Raw genomic sequence first — 17,742 nt, forward strand, 5'->3', positions numbered from 1 at the left:
TTGGAGCATTTGTACACCAACAGATTTCACCCACCTTTCCACTCCGGAGGCAGGCTCTAATGGCACAGTCCAGACGTCACCTCTCCTTAGTTTTAAAATTGGTTCCATAAATTGGAGTGAGTTCAAACACATGAGACCCTTCCAGAAACTGGGCCGACTGCCAGGCTCTCCACACATCCAGAGTGGGTGGAAAGACAGAGAGAGGGAGTGGGGTGCGGGGTTATGGAGTGCATCCTTCCAGGGCCAGACTCCCTGCTCTGGGGGTAGGTAGGCTCTGCCGGCCTGGGGGAGGCGCTGTAGAGCAGGCAGGAGGTGGGGGACACTCGGGAGCCGCCGTTCTCCCCGCCATCCAGGATTGCAGGCTTCCTCTGTGCCCAGAGACTGAGGCTGCTCCACAGACCCCCCCATCTTCCTGGCACAAAAGCATCACTCGCTGTCCACCATTAGCGTCTGGTGATGGAAACAGGCTCATGGGGTCATGGAGGGGTCAAAAAAATGATAATTTTAATCATTATTATATTTATGATTATATTATACAGTCTATTTGTTTATACATTTTTTCATTATTATTGTTAAAATTATAATCCCTGACATTTACGGAGCAGTGACCTCATGCCAGGCACTGTGTTTTGTGTGCATCATTTCACCCAGCCTCCTGACAGCTCCGTGAAGTGGCAGCCACTGTTATCCCCATGTTAGAGCAAGCTGAGAAACGGAGGGGCTGTACTTGGGGCCACACATCTTGGGACTATGGGCAGGGGAACTGACCCAGGCAGTCTGACTCCAGGGTCCATGCTGTTAGCCATGACTTTTTGGTATCAGGTGCTTCTGAAAGTCCCTTGAGCCCTGCCAGGGACCCAGGCAGACAGCACAGATGGCAGTCAGACAGACCCACCTCAGAACCAGGCTGGCCAGAGAGGGACGGTGTCAGTCTCAGGACCTGATCTCCAGGAAGTCCAGAGGGCACAGTCCAGAGGGCACAGTGAGATAGCAAAGGCGGGTCAAGCCCTCAGAGCGATGCCCCAGGGACAGCAGGTGCTAATCCCGCAACCCACAGGACTCTCAGCAAGGACTGCCTTCCCGCAAAGAGCGTGGTGCTGTGGCTCAGGTGCAAGCTGGGGCGCCGCTGCTGTCATCCTGGAAGCCCTTTAATGACAGCAGTGCAGCAGGCTGTTCCCCCAAGAACTGGGGTAGCTCCTGGGTCACTGGCCAGCACCGGGTATGGGGTTGCTCCTGGGTCACCCAGCACCGGCTATGGGGTTGCTCCTGGGTCACTGACCAGCACCGAGTAGAGAAGTCGGCTTGTGTTTGGTGGGAACCATGTACTTAAACTCCAGATGATTTGATTAATAGGGGGCTCCTGGGGAACAGAGACCAGCTGAGGATATGCAGCTCCAGGGCATCAGAAGAGAGGGCGACCAAGTGCCCACACAAGGGGGATCCTCTGCCTCTTTTTCCTTCTGGCTTAACAGGAATCTGCCTAAATTACATTTAAACCCGATGAGACTATGACAGCTGAATGAAGGCCAGAGATGGGCTGAGCCTTGTCTCTATCAACAACACATCTTAGGGCTTGGAAACAGAAGCTCAGAGCTGCATGAGCCTGTGGGTCACGAATTCACTGCTCCTGCTTTAGGCAGGAATTCGTTTCCAGCCTCCAAAGGAGTGCTCATGCGTCCTCCCCTTGAACACTTCCCCTGACTGGGAGCTCACTACCTCAAAGAGAGGGTCATGTTGTCTTTGGATAGCTCTGCCTATTAGAGAGCTCTTCCTCCACTGAACTAAAACCCATTGCCTAAGGTCCACTCAGCACTCATCTGGGTCCTTGGGGCCATACAGAACAAACCCAACCTCTCCTCACAAAGCCTCCTAAGAGATGGACAGGCAAAGCCGCGACCACAGTTTCCAGAATTACCTCTACAGGTTGTGTGTTCCTTAAGCCTCCGCCATCCTGAAAACCTTCTCTGGCCCTGCCCCATCCAATACATTCTGTCCCTCTGCACTAAGACTCCCGAAATGAGATCCTTAAGCCTCAGAGCAGAGCAGGGCAGGAAAAACACCTCCCTTGTTCAAGGCATTGTGCTCCTGTTATTACAGCCTCAGATCCTGCACTGACAAGCAGGCAGCTGAGGCCATGAGGGGATGGCGTGGGAGTGAGCCCATCCTTGGCCATGCGGTGGAGAGGCATTCTCACTGACCCCACAGCCAACTGGCATGTGTTCGGGAAAATAAGAGAAAAATGATGTAAGCACTGAGGATGTGTTCCTTTATGCACTGGAGTAAACATGAGCGGGGGGACGTGAATCTGCCGGTGCCTCAGTGGGCCTCTCAGTTCCCACTGCCTTGTATGGGGTGGGAGCCTGCAGCTGAATTCTGGAGTTTGGTGATAAGGACTTTCTTGAACTCAAGGGCTCCTGACTGCCAGCTCTAGCTGCTTTTCCCTAGCACTGGAGCAAACACTGGCTCTGTGGGGCTGGCAGAGAGAGGAAGCATTCCTGGGTTTCATGGGTAACCTGAGGGATTTTCAGGAGTGATTTGGAACACGTAAAATTGTTGCCTTATGCAAGAACAGAAATCTCACCTAAAATGTGATTCTGCAACAATGACTTATGATTAGGTGGTGGGATGGGTGGGTGGCGCGTGGCTGCTGGGGGATGAAGAGATGAGTAGAGGGATGAGGGGTCGATGAATGAATGCACGGGTTAGGGAGATGGATTCTGGTGTTGCCTGTCTCTAGCTGTTTGACCTTGGGCATCTCACATGTTTAGCCATGAGAGGGGCACCATACTCCCTCCTCACAGCATTCTCATGAGGAATGCACCTAGGAAAGTTCCTAGGCAGGGAGCCTACTGCAGGGATGGGCCTGGCTGAGAACAAGGACACCTCTCTGACCAGCAATAAGCCCCACCAAAAAATGTGCTCATGTAAGAAAAACAATTATCCAAGAAGCATGTGTCAGAAAAGCTTTGCTGGTGGCTCCAGCGCAGGACGGGTAGAAAGGGAAATAAAAGCTGGTCTCCTTGGCAATTAACGTTCACTTCTGCTTTTGCCTTAGATACTGAAAAGCCCAGCTCCACACCAAGACTCCAGCTACATTCCAGCCTTGAAAGATGTGAAGCCCACAGTGTGGGCTGCTCCGTTTGGCCAGAGCTTCTCAAATCCCTGGTGCATGAGAATCATCTAGGAATCTTGCGGAAATCCAGGGGCTGATGCAGAGGTCGGGAGTGGCCTGAAGTTCTCTCAGGAGAAGCTGATGGTCCCAGAGCACACGGGGAATACCCATCAAGGCTCTGCCTATGTTTGGCTGATGGCAAACTGGACACCGGGGCTTCCAGTCCTCGGCCCTCCCAGGGGCAGTGAGGGAGTCTGGTCACCGGAATGGAGGTGGGTGGGGCAAGGCCTGGCGTTTCTTAAATGGTGCTCCCACTTTCCATCCAGAAAGCCACGCTGTTGCTCTCTTTGCAAGCATGAAATGTGAGGCCAGGCAGCATGGCTGATGTGCACGGGCGCGGGGCTTGAGGTCAGACCCCGCAGGGGTGGCTGTCCTGCCAGGCAGAGATCAGCTGGTTTAGACCTCATACTGACCATACCCACCAGCTCTATTTCCCCCATGATGAAGATGGAGGAACTGAGTCCCTCGAGCTGAGACAACTGGGCTGACTTTTTTTGGGCCACAGGGCTCCTGATGGTGGAGCAGGGCCTGGCTGCATCCCCCGACTCCCTGTCCAGTGCCTGCCCCACTAGGTCTTCTTTTTTAAAAAGTTTATTGAGACAGGGTCTCTGTCACTCAGGCTGGATCACAGTAGTGCAATGAGCTCACTTCAGCCTTGAACTTCCGGGCTCAAGCGATTCTCCCGCCTCAGCTTCTGGACTAGCTGGGACCACAGGTGCGTGCTGCCATGCCTGACCCATCAGGTCTTTACAAGGAGAATAAGAACCTTGGCTGGGGAACCCAAGACAGGTTGGTCAACACTTCCTTCAGCCTCCGTGAGGTGAGGTCTCCCATGCAGGGCACACTTCGGTGGCCCCTCTCCCGGACCCTGCTCCAATCGGGTACCCCAGAGCACAGAAGGAAGGGCCTGGCTAGCCTGGCTCTTCTGACCTGAGCAAAGGAGTCCCCCAGTGAAGGTTTTATTTTCAAAATCTACAAGTAAACAGGACAAAGGTAGGGAGGCAGATATTTTCTACGGACGGCTCTGCCTTGGGCTTTGCTCTGGGCCCTGGGTGGGTGAGGCTGGAAGAGGCTGGGGAGCCAGCACAGGGTCTCAGGTGTGGCCTGCCTGCCTGCCCACAGGCTGCTCCCGATCTGCTGGCGGACCTGGGCCTCTTGTCCCTGACCTCGTCTCCCACTCACCTCTCTCCTTCATCCCCGTTTCAGCCACAGTAGTCTCTGCTGCTCCTGCAGCAGCCGGCATCCCGCCCGCCTCAGGACCTGACCCCTGGCTGTTCCTGTTTCTGGAGACGGTCTTCCCCCAGACGGCCACCTGGCGAGCCCCTCACTGCCTTCACGTCTTTGCTCACATGCCACCTTCTCATGGAAAACTGCCACCCTCACTCTCACCCGGCACTGGAGACTGCCCTCACCTGCCTACCTTTTTTCATAACACACCGACCTTTGGACCTGTGAAACCCTCATTTACTGCCTGTCTCCTCTAACCACAATGGAAGCTCCATGGCAGGGGGACTGCTGTTTGCTGTGTTATCATCTCCTCAGTGCCCAGCTCTGAGCCAGGAAGTGCTCTGATTCCTTTGCTGAACCACTTCTGCGGAGGGCTGCTGAGCGTGGCTGCAGTTCCCATATGGCCCGTGATGGAGGAATATTTGCACTTAGGACAGTGTCTCCCACCTGGAGCTCCAGCAGGTCTGGGATGGGGACTGCCCTCTGGCCGGGTGACAGCTGGTTACAGTTCACTATGTGGAATCACCAGCACCAAGATGGTTTCCTGGCATCCTTTTTCTCAGGCCACAACACCCCTCCTGCATTTATCATCTTGAGTCTGTCTGCTCCATGTCTTCACCCACCTGGCCTTCTCTCATCCGAAGGCGGCCTCACAGGCTGGCAGGGGCAGTCTGGGCAGTGGCTCAAAGGCCCCCTTGATACCTGTGGTTTCCTGGGTGGAGACACAGGCTGCTGCTCTGGGTTGAGCTTCCCTGGGTTGAGTGATGCCCCATTTCCCAGGTCCCACCAGCCGGAGCATCTGAGGCTCCCTGCTGGGTTTGGCACAAGATACTCTTGGCTGTGCAGCAGTGGCTTTGTGTGTAAATGCTGGGCACTGAGGATACACAAAAATCCCAGTATGATGTGTATAGGATAATGCCTCATCCCAATCACATGTCCATTTGTGATTGTGTTTGTTAACAACCCTTTATCTCTTAGTGTTATAAACTCCACTTAAAACTGATTAAAGTCTCATTCTTGTCGAGAAAAAAAAAAAAAAAAACAGAAAAAGCCCATAGAATTCCAAATAGAAGTAAGAGAAAATCTATACTGCAACATATTCGAGTGAAATTTAAGACCATGAGAGATAGAGAGATGCCTAAAAGTCCCCAGAGAGCAGAGAACATGACGAAGGAGCAAGACTTGGATGGAACCACACTTTCCGACAGCCACGTGGACTGTCAGGCCACAGGGGAGTAACAGTTTTGAGTACTGATGTGAGCGCTGAAGTTCTGAGCACTGAACTTTGCACCCTGAATTTTATATCCAGCCAACTGTCATCCAAGTGTGAGGGCATGGCCAACACATTCTCAAACACAGAAGGCCCCAGAAGTTGGCCACATAAAGACCCACGTGGGAAACACGCAGGAGCAGCACATGGTTCAAGACATGAGAAGATCAAAGGGTGATCAGATTCTGAAGCGAAGACTGTTCCCCGCCTCCACCCCCATCAATTAGCTAAGATCCAGAAGAGAAAGAGAAGAGTGACAGGATGGGGACTAGGTGGAGGGGAGATCCCAGGACATGAGGGAGCAGTCATGTGACCGAGAAACATTTTTATTTCTAAAAAGAAAGGATTAACCAAGAAACCTAGAAAAGGCAGGGGACAAGCTGAAACCATAAACTTGTCGGTAAAAAGGCAAAGACTGTTGATTGGATAGAAGCCAAAATCCAGCTACAGGCTTTTTAGAAGAAAGACAACTAAGTCATAAATCAGAGGAATGAAGAGGAAGGGGTGTGGATGGGATACAGCTGAAATTTCTTGAAGCTGGATGTGGAGTCCATGCATGGGAGTTCATTACACTATTCTGCTTGTGCAAACATCTGAATTTTTCCATTATAAGTCTTTCTCTTGTCGCCCAGGCTGGAGTGCAGAGGCGTGATCTTGGCTCACTGCAACCTCTGCCTCCCGGGTTCAAGCAGTTCTCCTCCCTCAGCCTCCTGAGTAGCTGGGACTACAGGTGCATGCCACCACGCCCAGCTAATTTTTGTATTTTTAGTAGAGATGGAGTTTCACCATGTTGGCCAGGATGGTCTCGATCTCCTGACCTCACGATCCGCCCACCTTGGCCTCCCAAAGTGCTGGGATTACAGGCGTGAGCCACCACGCCTGGCCTAAAATGTTTTTTAAAAGACCATTCTGAACCCAAATTTCTCTCTTCTCCAAAAGTCCAAGACAGCTGTCTATTCCTAATTTTTACAGTGTGCCCATCACTTGAACTTTTAGAAAAGAAATGAACGTGTAGAAACTGGTTTTATTTTGCAGTAATGTAAGTATGGTCATCCCTTGGTATCTGTAGGGGATTGGTTCCAGCACCCCCAAAAGATACCAAAATCCATGGATGCTCAAGTCTCTTACAGAAGATGATGTCCTATTTGCACATAACTTACACACATCTTCAAATTGTCTCTAGATTCTGATACCTAATCAATGTAAATGCTATGTAAACAGTTGTTACACTGTATTTTACACAGTTGTTTAGGGAATAATGGCAAGAAGAAAGGTCTGTGGCTGGGCGTGGTGGCTCACGCCTGTAATCCCAGCACTTTGGGAGGCCAAGGCGGGTGGATCACCTGAAGTCAGGAGTTGGAGACCAGCTTGACCAATATGGTGAAACCCCATCTCCACTAAAATTACAAAAATTAGCCAGGTCTGGTGGCGTGCCCCTGTAGTCCCAGCTATGCAGGAGGCTGAGGCAGGAGAATCAGAATCGCTTGAACCTGGGAGGCGGAGGTTGCAGTGAGTCGACATCATGTCACTGCACTCCAGCCTGGGCGACAGAGCGAGATTCTGTCTCAAAAAAAAAGAAAGGTCTGTGTTTAATACAAATACAACTACCCATTTTTTCCTAACATGTTTGATCTACAGTTGGATGAAACCAGAGACACAGAACCTACTGAAACAGAGGGCCGACTGTATGCCCATTGCCTCCAGAAAGTTCCCAAATTTCTCTTTGTTAAGATCACTATAGCTCAGGCCCGTGGATCTCATCGAAGATGGCGGGGCGATCTGTGTCTGGCATTACCAGAAGAGTCTTCATGTGGACAGTCTCAGGGATAACACGTAGAGAATTTTGGTCTCGATCCAGAAAAGAGAAAGTGCCAGTGGTTGCTGAGACAGAAGAGGTGAAAAAGGAACCTATTGCAGTGTGTCCACCCTTACGAAGCTGAGGATACTCACCACCTGCAGATTCCAGAGTCATTTTGAATCTTATGTTAAAGAAGCTTTTGGTTCATCTCTTCCTGGTAATTGGCAAGACATCTCCCAGGAAGATGGTCATCTAAAGTTCAATCTCTTGGCACATTTAGCTGATGACTTGGGTCATGCAGTCTCTAACTCCAGACTCCCCCAGATGTGCAGGGTTAGAAATGTTCTTGATTTCTATAACGTCCCTATTCAAGATAGACCTAAATTTGATGAACTCGGTGCCAGTAATCTGCCCCCCAGTTTGAAAATCACTTGGAGTTACTAAGCAATTCGGAAGAGAAACACATTGAAATCATTTTTTTCCCTGAGCAAGGGGCCTGCTTATTAGACCTTTTGATACTTTACCATGTGAAATACTACCAGAACTGTTCTCTAAACACACTTTTTCTATAGAGGAATGTATCATTTCTTTTTTTTTTTTCGTATTATGAATGGACAAATAACAGGACTTTCTATTTTCATATTTGCTGAAGCCATTTTTTTTTTTTTTTTTTTTTTTTTTGAGACAGAGTCTCACTCTGCCACCCAGGCTGGAGTGCAGTGGCACGATCTCAGCTCACTGCAAGCTCCGCCTCCTGGGTTCACGCCATTCTCCTGCCTCAGCCTCCCGAGTAGCTGGGACTACAGGTGCCCACCACCATGCCCGGCTAATTTTTTGTATTTTTTTTTTTTTTTAGTAGAGACGGGGTTTCACCATGTTAGCCAGGATGGTCTCAATCTCCTGACCTCGTGATCTGCCTGCCTTGGCCTCCCAAAGTGCTGGGATTACAGGTATGAGCCACTGCGCCTGGACTTTTTGAAACCATTTTTAAAATGAAATTAGGTCATTAATAATTTATGAAAAATTTTGAGAGGACACGGTCATTAACTTGGGTTTAAGACAGGAGGACACTGCAAGTTCACACCCTTCATAGGCATAAAGTAGTAGTTGCAAGAAAACATTTTCATCCTGTTAGGACTCATATCTAAGATAGAGTTATAGAGTTATTATACATTGCACATATACAAATAAACTCATATTAGATACCTATAAAATAAACATAAAAGTATGTTGCATATTACTGACCATTCTATATTAATTTCTTTTGGAATTAAAGTAGATTTGTTAAAAAAAATCACTGCAAATTGTCAGGAATGAAAGAAAAGCTATGGGTTTAAATTGATCTTTTAATTAATTAATTAATTTATTATTTATTTATTTTTGTTGTTGTTTGTTTTTTGAGACGGAGTTTCGTTCTGTCACCCAGGCTGGAGTGCATTGGTACGATCTCGGCTCACTGCAACCTCCACCTCCCAGGTTCAAATTATTCTCCAGCCTCAGCCTCCCCAGTAGCTGGGATTTCACCACGTCTGGCTGGGGCCTGTCACCACGTCTGTAGCTGGGGCCTGTCACCACATCTGGCTGATTTTTTTTGTATTTTTAGTAGAGACGGGGTTTCACCATGTTGGCCAGGCTGGTCTCAAATTCCTGACCTCAAGTGATCCACCCGCCTCAGTCTCCCAAAGTGCTGGGATTACAGGTGTGAGTCACCATGCCCGGCCACAAATTGATCTTTTAAAGTTAAACAGACATATGTACATACATCTTAATATATATATATATGCATATTTCTATGTATGCCCCTTCACGTACTTCCCCAAAATCTGACTCTTGAAGGCTATCAACAAGAATGCTAATAATGGTTGCCTGTAGATGCTGAAATCACACAAGGGCCCTTTTCATTCTTTTCCTTCCCCCCGAAAAGATCATGTGTCCCAAGCTGCGTTTACGTAGCAACAGCTAACTTGTTTTCCCATCATGATTAATCAGAGTTATATGCAGCGGCCCGTCGGAGCCTCTGAAGGCTGCAGATAGACACCAGCCTCACACTGTGCTGATAAAGCTCCAGCAGAAATCCCAGCGACCTAGCCTTGGGTTGGCCTGGGAGGCTGATCCCTCACCAAGGCATGATTTTCCTCAGAGGTTGTGAAACAGCAAAAATCGTTGGTGGGTCTCCTTATGGCCTCCAGGGACCTGAAAAGGGGACCATGAGTCCATGCTCATCAGGTGAGCAGGGTGAGGCCCAGCAGGGTCTGGTGGCCCTGCTTGAGGCCGCCTCCCCCTCCTCCTCCTCCCTGTCCTCACCGTGCACTGAGGCACTGGGAGCCGCACTGGCCCGAGACCTTTCTGCAAGGATGGAAACGTCTGCTGAGCCACCCATATGGAAACTGAAAGCCCAGGTGGCCGTGGAACACCTGAAATATGACCAGTGTGACCGAAGGACTGGATTTTATATTTCGTTTAACTTTTTAAATTTAAATAGCCACGAATGAACCTTGAACACATGCTAGGTGAAAAAAGCCACACTGTGTACGGTTCCGCTCACAGGAAATGTCCCGAACAGGCAAATCCAGAGAGATTGAAAGAAGCAGACACGGGGAAGCCAGAGCCTGGGGGAGGGGCTTGGGGGGAGGGGTATGGGGAGGGACTGCCAGGGCTTCTCTCTGGGGTGATGGAAACTTTCTGGAATCAGACAGTGGTGACACCTGCACAGTCTGTGAATACACTAAAAATCACTGAGTCATACACTTTAAATGGTGAATTTTATGTTGAGTTATACCTCTATTAAAAAAATAAAAAATAGGGCCGGGCGTGGTGGCTCATGCCTGTAACCCCAGCACTTTGGGAGCTGAGGCGGGCGGATCATGAGGTCAAGAGATCGAGACCAGCCTGGCCAACATGGTGAAACCCTGTCTCTACTAAAAGTACAAAAATTAGCTGGGCGCGCTGGCTGGTGCCTATAATCCCAGCTACTCGGGAGGCTGAGGCAGGAGAATCACTTGAACCAGGGAGGCGGAGCTTGCAGTGAGCCGAGATTGCGCCATTGCACTCCAGCCTGGTGACAGAGCAAGACTCTGTCTCAAAAAAAAACCCAAAAAAACAAAAAAACAAAACAAAGAATAAATTTAAATAGCCACATGGACTAGTGACTACCTATAGGCCAGCACAGTTCTAGAAACTTAGAGGAGTGGTCTAGAACTTTGATCATCCTCCCCTGTCCTGGATTCATGCCTCCCAGCCCCAGCAGTGCCCCTCAGGGGTCTCGCGTGCCTCCATGTGCTTCCTGCAGGCCTGTGACCTCACCCCCGCCCCTGTTCCCATCCAGCTCCAGCTGCACTGACGCCGCCCCCAACACTGGCCCTGCCTTGGCCTCCCCACCTGCTGCCCAGGGCTTGGGCGGGCTCTTCCCAGCAGCTCTGCCTCTTGCAGGGACCTCTGTGTTCCCACGCACTTGGGACGACTCTCAGCTATGATCACCTGCTTTCTTCTCATTATTTTGCAGAAAAGAACCCCTCCTCTACCTCACTGCTAATAGCTTATTTTTTCTTACTGAGGAGGGGACACCTCAGGCAGAAGGCCACACTAAACTGCCCCTGGCAGGGTCAAGGCCCCTCCCCACCCCCACCGCAGCCCTGTCATGCTGCATTCTGGTCCTTTTCCATGCTCATGGCTACCTCCCTTGGCAGTCAGGTTGGGTGTGTGGCCTCAGGGCTCCGAACAGCGCTGGGCCAGCAGGAATACCATCACAGCAGCTTCCCTGCTAACAAAGTGCCTCACGCCCATTTACTACCTGGCTTCTGGGCTGAGCTCCCTGCCTGGCTGTAGAGCATTCTGCCTCAGGAGGGGGAAAGGGGTCTGCAGAGCCCCTTCCCAGGACCAGGCCCCCATGGGTGCCCGATGGCTCCCACCTTCCTAAGTCTGATTCAGGGAGGGACTTCCAAGAGGTCCTGGGTCCTGCCACTCCACCTGGTCTGAATCCAGCCCTTCCTCAGCCCTTCCATCTGAGGCCCAGCCACTCTCCGCGCATGGCCCAGGCCAACCCCCCAGCAGGGAGGGGGACCAAATTCAGGGCTGCAGCTCGTCCCACTGCAGAGGGTCAGCCTCCCCCACCAGCATCAGCAGCACAGGCCGATCCCCAAATCCCACCTGAACCCAAGCAGGAGTGGGGTGAACACATGTGAAAAGGTGCTCTGCTAAACTTAACACAGAAGGCGGCATTGTCTTCCTGCGTCTTGCCAGGCAGTCTGGAAGGGATTCTTGGTAGAGCCGATGAGGGCTTACCAAATTCTCAGCACAGCAAGAACTCGGGTGATTGATGCGGAGAAAAACATTTTTACCAGTCCCTCATCTGGTTTGTATTAAGAGGCTTCCATGCTTGGATTTTTTTCCCCCCAAGGTAAAAACCCACAATGAGTTGGGACCAGAGACATAACAGGGGCACAGGCAGCTGGGTGAGGGGAACCAGAGCTGAAAGATGTGACAGAGGTTGGGGTAGGAAGCCCCTCCCCACTGAGGACTGGCAGGAGGCACAGGCCCACTGCAGCGGGTGCCCAGGATAATCACACCGGTGTTGATAACCCGGGTGATGCTGTGACTGGCTTCCTTTCTCACTTTATTAAAGTCACAATAGATTCGGCAGCAGACAAAAGTGGCTAGTCCCCTCCGGCCCTCTGCTAGGCGGGGCCACCCCCCACGCCCCACACCTGGCCCTCCCTAGGCGGGGCCACCCCCCACGTCCCATGCCTGGCCCTCCCTAGGCGGGGCCACCCCCCACGTCCCACGCCTGGCCTCCCAGTTCCTGCCTCACCTTTCCACGGCACTATCACCGTCCAATGTAATGGGAGGCTTTCCTTTTTTTTTTTTTTTTTGTCTTCTGTCTCCCTTGGGGGGAGCCCCAAGAAGATGGACTCAACATCAGATTGTTGACTGAGTGAATGAATGATGGACCAAGTCCTACCGGGCTCCCTCAACCCTCACCTGGGCCCCAGGCTCCTCCTTGCAGGGGTGAGGGTGGTGGGAGGTCTGTGTGGCTTCAGCTCCACTAGTGGGTGTGATCTAGAGGAGGCCACCCCCTGCAGTGGCCCCTGACTGGAGGGGGACCTCTGGTACCTCCCTGGGACATTCTCTCCCTCCCAGGCCTGGAGAGGGTGGGCAGGACTTGGGAAATGAGGCGCCAGTGCATGTGCACCCAGGGTCTCAGCTCCTATCAAGTCTCCCGGCCTTCAAGGTCCTCAGGCTCTCTGTGCCCACTCTCTAGGCACCTTAAAATCAGGCTACAATGCAAGCTGGCTGTGCCCAGGGACACCAAGCCTGTGCCATGCTGTTCCCCTGCTTACAATTACATTGAGCACTTTCCCTCACAGTCAGCTTCTACTCAGTCCTCGGGCCAAGCACCCATGCCACCTCCTCCAGGACGCCCTCCTGGTCATGCCCCCCTGTTCCTTCTTGCTCCCAGCCCTGCCTGGCTCTGAAGCGTGCTTCTATTTCTCCATCTCAGTCCTTTGTGCTTGGATATCATCAGCTCACCCTCTGACAGCTCTTTTAGGGTCCCAGCAGCCACCACAGTGCCTGGTGCACAGCAAGTTGGCTGTGTGGCTGCGTGAAGTTGGGGAGTGGCCGGCATGGTACTCCAACACCCAGCACAGCATCTAGGGCAGAGCAGTCAGGAAGCAAGGCTGGATGAACAGAGGGGTGGGTGGGCCCAGCGCGATGTCAGGACTCAGCAATGTGGGGAGCAATCAGGAGGAATCTGGCACAGGTAGCTTGTGGCTGCCCCGAGGATTCCTCACCAGATAATTATAACCCGGGGTTCCAAGAGCCACAGAGGAAGTGTGGATATGTTGCAATGACAGCATTGAAGACGGAGTGATTAATTTTGCTGGGGGGCATCTGTTAATAGGACAAGGCTGCCCGAGACCCTGAGCAGCCCTGCTGCTGCGCCAGCCTGTTAGGCCCTGTGTGTGGCCTGCCTGCTCCACTCCGCTGGCCTTGACTGAAGCTGCGCCACTTTTCTTGTCCAAGGGCCTTTCCCTGCAGCACACAAGCCTCTCTTCCTGACTCCGGGCCAGCTATGTTGATCTTCACTTTTAACAAACTGAGGTGCAGAATGGCCTGACAGCAGCTATCTATCCAACAGTCATGTCCCAGGCCGGAATCCTCCCATCCAGGGAGGGACCACTTCCTGCCTGACATCAAGGACAGGGCCAGCGGGGGTGGTCTCCTGGGGTTGCTGGCCCTGAGAAGGCCAAAGCCCCGGGGCTGCTCAGGCAGGAAAGTCGCGCTTCGCAGCTCCACTGACTGTCCCTGCGGGGTGGCACGGCACTCATGCCCAGCAACAGAGACACAGAGATGGGCCTCTGAGTGTGAGGATGCTCACGATGAACGAGGTGCAGCTGCAACTGGCTCTGGAGGTGAGCAGGGGGATTCTGGCTCTAGAGAAAGATCTAGGTGGGGAGAAAGGGAGCAAGAGGAGGAGTGAGGGAGAGCAGGCTCAGCCTCCCGTGCTGGCAGTTACCTGGTGGATTAGGACAGGGAGCAGGAACTACATTTTCTCCCGCTGTAGAAGCAAACCTTTGGATGAGCAATAACGCGTGTGCACAGTGTGTCTGGTGCCTCGGCGAGCCTTGCTGGGGACCTGTCTCAGCAGCCTCTGCCCAGGGAACTGGGAGCTCAGTGAAAACAGCCAGCATAGAAATGAACCCCAGGGCTAGTGAGCTGCCACAGGACCCCCAGGGGCCAGTGAGGCCGCACTCGGCCCACTGTTTCTTTAACAGGAAGGAGGAGACAGAAAACAGCGTCTGGAGTGTGGGGGAGACATGAGGTAGCAGTGCAGGCCGGGGCAAGGTTTGGGGTCATCTGGGGATCTCAGATTGGATCCTGCTGGGGACAGTGCTGATTTCTTGGTGCACAGCCTCTGGGCTGCATTCTGTGTTCCAGGCTTTTTTGGACTAATTGTGCCCCCCCAGTTTATATGCGGAAGCCCCTAGTCCCCATTGTGAGTGTATTTGGAGATGAGGCCTTTAGGGAGGCAATTAAAATAAAATGAGGTCATAAGGTAGGGCCCTAACCCGGAAGGACCGGCACTCTTATAAGAAGAGGGGAGGCCAGAGCTCTCTGTCTCTTTGCCAGGTAAGAAAACAGTAGCTGCCTACAAGCCAGGAAGAGAGGCCTCGCCGGAAATCAACTCTTAACGACACCTTGGTCTTGGATGTCCAGCCTCCAGAACTTTGAGAAAATAACTTTCTGTTATTGAAACCACCCAGTCTGTGGGATTTTGTTATGGCAGCCCCAGCAGACTAAGGCACAGGCCCTAAGCTAGATACTTTCATCCCGGCTTCTCTACTCAGCTCTCGGACAGCCCTGTGAGGGGGGCATCGTCCTGGCTGTCCTGGTCTCACCAAGAAGGTGCAAGACTTCAAGAAGCTGCAGGCGGTTCTGTGACTGGATCAAGTTTGCAGAGCTATGGCACAGTTGTCAAAACACCTTAGCACTTTGGATCTTTTCTCTCCTAAAAGAAGAGACAGATAAAATGACCACTTTTGAAATCTGCAAGATGCAAATGCTATTAAAGAAATTTAACAAACAAAAAGAGAGTTCAGCCAATGAAGTGAGAACTTCTGCTGAAGAAAACATGAAAGAGGGAAGAGATGAGACAAACCCCCATGACCTTAGGTGTTTAGAGCAACTGCGCTTACAATTCTCATAAGGAGCAATAGTTCATTGTAAAGAGGAGTTTGAATTAATAGATAAAATATGGAAGCATAGCTCCTCTTGGTCTCTTTTCAATACACAGCAAAGATAAACCTCTTTACCTTCTCTCCAGAGAGGAATGCTGCACCCAGCTAAGAGACAAGGGCGATCCGTTTCTCGTGGCCTAATAGACAATGTAGGCTAAAAACTCTGGAAGATGCATTCTCTTTCTAAGAATGCCCCTCTGAGTGCAGTGGTCTGCCTGCTCACCAGGTACAAGATGAGATAAACATAATTGCTCTCCAGGGCTGCTGACAGGGGAGTCTCCATCTCTCACACTTGTGTAGAACTAGGCCCAGCACATCTGTTTGTCCATCCTCCTCACACTGAATATTTTGGGGAGAAAATAATGGAATTATTTCCCACTTGAGAAAAGGAGAGTTGGCAAGCTGCTCTTACATACCATTGAAAGGGGAAATATATGAGAACGTCTTCAGAAGGTAACTGGCAATATACACTTCACAATCTCAAATGCACATACTCTTTGATCTAGCAACTCCACTTTGAGGAATTCATCCTCAGATATACTTCCACATATGCACAAAAGCATGATGTATGAGGAGAATCACTGCAGCATCACGTTTAATAGAAAAAGACTGGAAACAACTCCAATGCCCAATAATGGGAGATGGGTGAAGTGAATTATGGCATACTCATGCAATGAAACTCTATGCAGCCTTTAAAAAGAATGGAGCAAAATGAAACTATAAAAGTAGTAAAAAAAAAAAAAAAGCTATAAATTTCTTTTATGTCTGATTTGAGAAAGCCCCTTTATATATGACACAAACCTCAGAAGCCATAAAAGACTGATAAATGAGAATACACTGAAAATTTTTTTCATGATGCAAACACAAAACAAAACCCCCCAAAGTAGTTAAAAGTATAACACTATGAGAAAATATTTCCAACCCATATGAAAGCTTCCTTAAAACATTCCTACAAATCGGTGAGGAAGATGTGAATAGCCAACAGAAGAGTGAATCAAGGATAGGACTGGGCCATTTGCCGAAGAGGAAATTAAGTTTCTCTGAAACATACCCAAGTCACCTTTAGTCATAGAGAATTGCAAATGACCTCTTCCCTGGGATGCAGCTTCTCATCTCTTAGGATAAAGTAGTAACATGAAATAGTACCCACTTCCTGGGAAGCACATCCTCAGCTGCACGGAGGAGGCCGGGGTGTGGGTGACATCTCTCCACGGATGGGAATCAGTGCTATATCATCACAGACGCTTGGACCCAGCAGGTCTGCATCTAGGAATTTATCCCTCCCATGCACTCACCCAAATGTCATTTAATGCAGCCATTCAAAAAAACAAGGACATTCCATGCGGGAGACAAAACATCTCAGATAGACCATGATGTAGAAATAAGAGACAAAACTGTGTGTGTTGTGCTACTGTTGAGTTAAAAAAAAAAAAAAAAAAAAAAAAAACAGGGAGAAAAGACTGTATTTATACATGTGTTTGTTTGCATGAGCCTAAAACACCCTGCCCGGGATGCAGGGGTGACTGGCACCCAGGCAAGGCAGCATGGTTGCTGAAGGACAGGGGTAGTTGGGACTTTTCCCACTGGATACTGTTTTATATCATTTGAATCTTTTTTTATTTCAGTTTTATAATTCTTTTCCCCTATTTTTATTGAAGTATAATTGGCAAATAAAAATTGTATTGCTTGACTGATTGACTGGGATATGGTCTTCCTATGTTGCCCAGGCTAGAGTGCAATGGTGATCATAGCTCACAGCAGCCTCCAACTCCTGGGCTCAAGTGATCTTTCTGCCTCAGCCTCGAAAGTAGCTGCGACTACAGGCACATGCCACCATGCCCTGTTAATTTTTTTTACTTTCTGTAGAGACAGGGTTTTCTTATGTGATATGGTTTGGATCTGTGTCCCCACCCAAGTCTCCTGTTCAATTGTAATCCTCAGTGTTGGAGGTGGGGCTTGGTGGGAGGTGACTGGATCATGGGGGTGGTTTTAATGGTTTAACACTATCCCCTGGGTGCTGTTCTCATGACAGTGACTGAGCTCTTGTGAGATCTGGCTGTTTAAAAATGTGTAGCACTTCACCCTTCGCTGTCTCTCCTGCTCTGCCATGTGAAGATGTGCCTGCTTCCCCTTCACCATCCACCATGATTGTAAGTTTCCTGAGGCCTCCCCAGAAGCAGAAGCCACTATGCTTCCCGTACAGACTGTGAAAATGCGAGCCAATTAAACCTCTTTTCTTTAGGTTGGGTGTGGTGGCTCATGCCTGTAATCCTAGCACTTTGGGGGGCCAAGTCAGATGGATTGCCTGAGCTCAGGAGTTCAAAACTAGCCTGGGCAATACGGTGAAACCCCATCTCTAGTAAAAATACAAAAAATTAGTTGGGCATGGTGGTGTGAACCTGTGGTCCCAGCTACTCGGGAGGCTGAGGCAGGAGAATCGCTTGAAACTGGGAGGCGGAGGTTGCAGTAAGTGGAGATCGCGCCGCTGTACTCCAGCCTGGGAGACAGGTGAGACTCTGTCTCAAAAAAAAAAAATGGA

The 17,742-nt window shown here is 50.4% G+C and overlaps 2 protein-coding genes across 2 annotated transcripts in view; one reads left to right on the top strand and one right to left on the bottom strand.

Annotated features, from left to right (window-relative positions):
• Window positions 1-17,742, bottom strand: part of COL23A1 (collagen type XXIII alpha 1 chain) — a 347,240-nt gene that overhangs the window by 100,540 nt on the left and 228,958 nt on the right. The window lies entirely within an intron of this gene.
• LOC129036454 (large ribosomal subunit protein mL50-like) lies at window positions 7,436-7,928 on the top strand. The gene is given in 2 exon segments (XM_054487609.2): window positions 7,436-7,628; window positions 7,631-7,928. Coding segments are annotated over 2 exon segments (474 nt in total). The 3' UTR covers window positions 7,912-7,928.

Source organism: Pongo pygmaeus, chromosome 4, assembly GCF_028885625.2.
Source record: "Pongo pygmaeus isolate AG05252 chromosome 4, NHGRI_mPonPyg2-v2.0_pri, whole genome shotgun sequence".
Taxonomy (NCBI): Eukaryota; Metazoa; Chordata; class Mammalia; order Primates; family Hominidae; genus Pongo; species Pongo pygmaeus.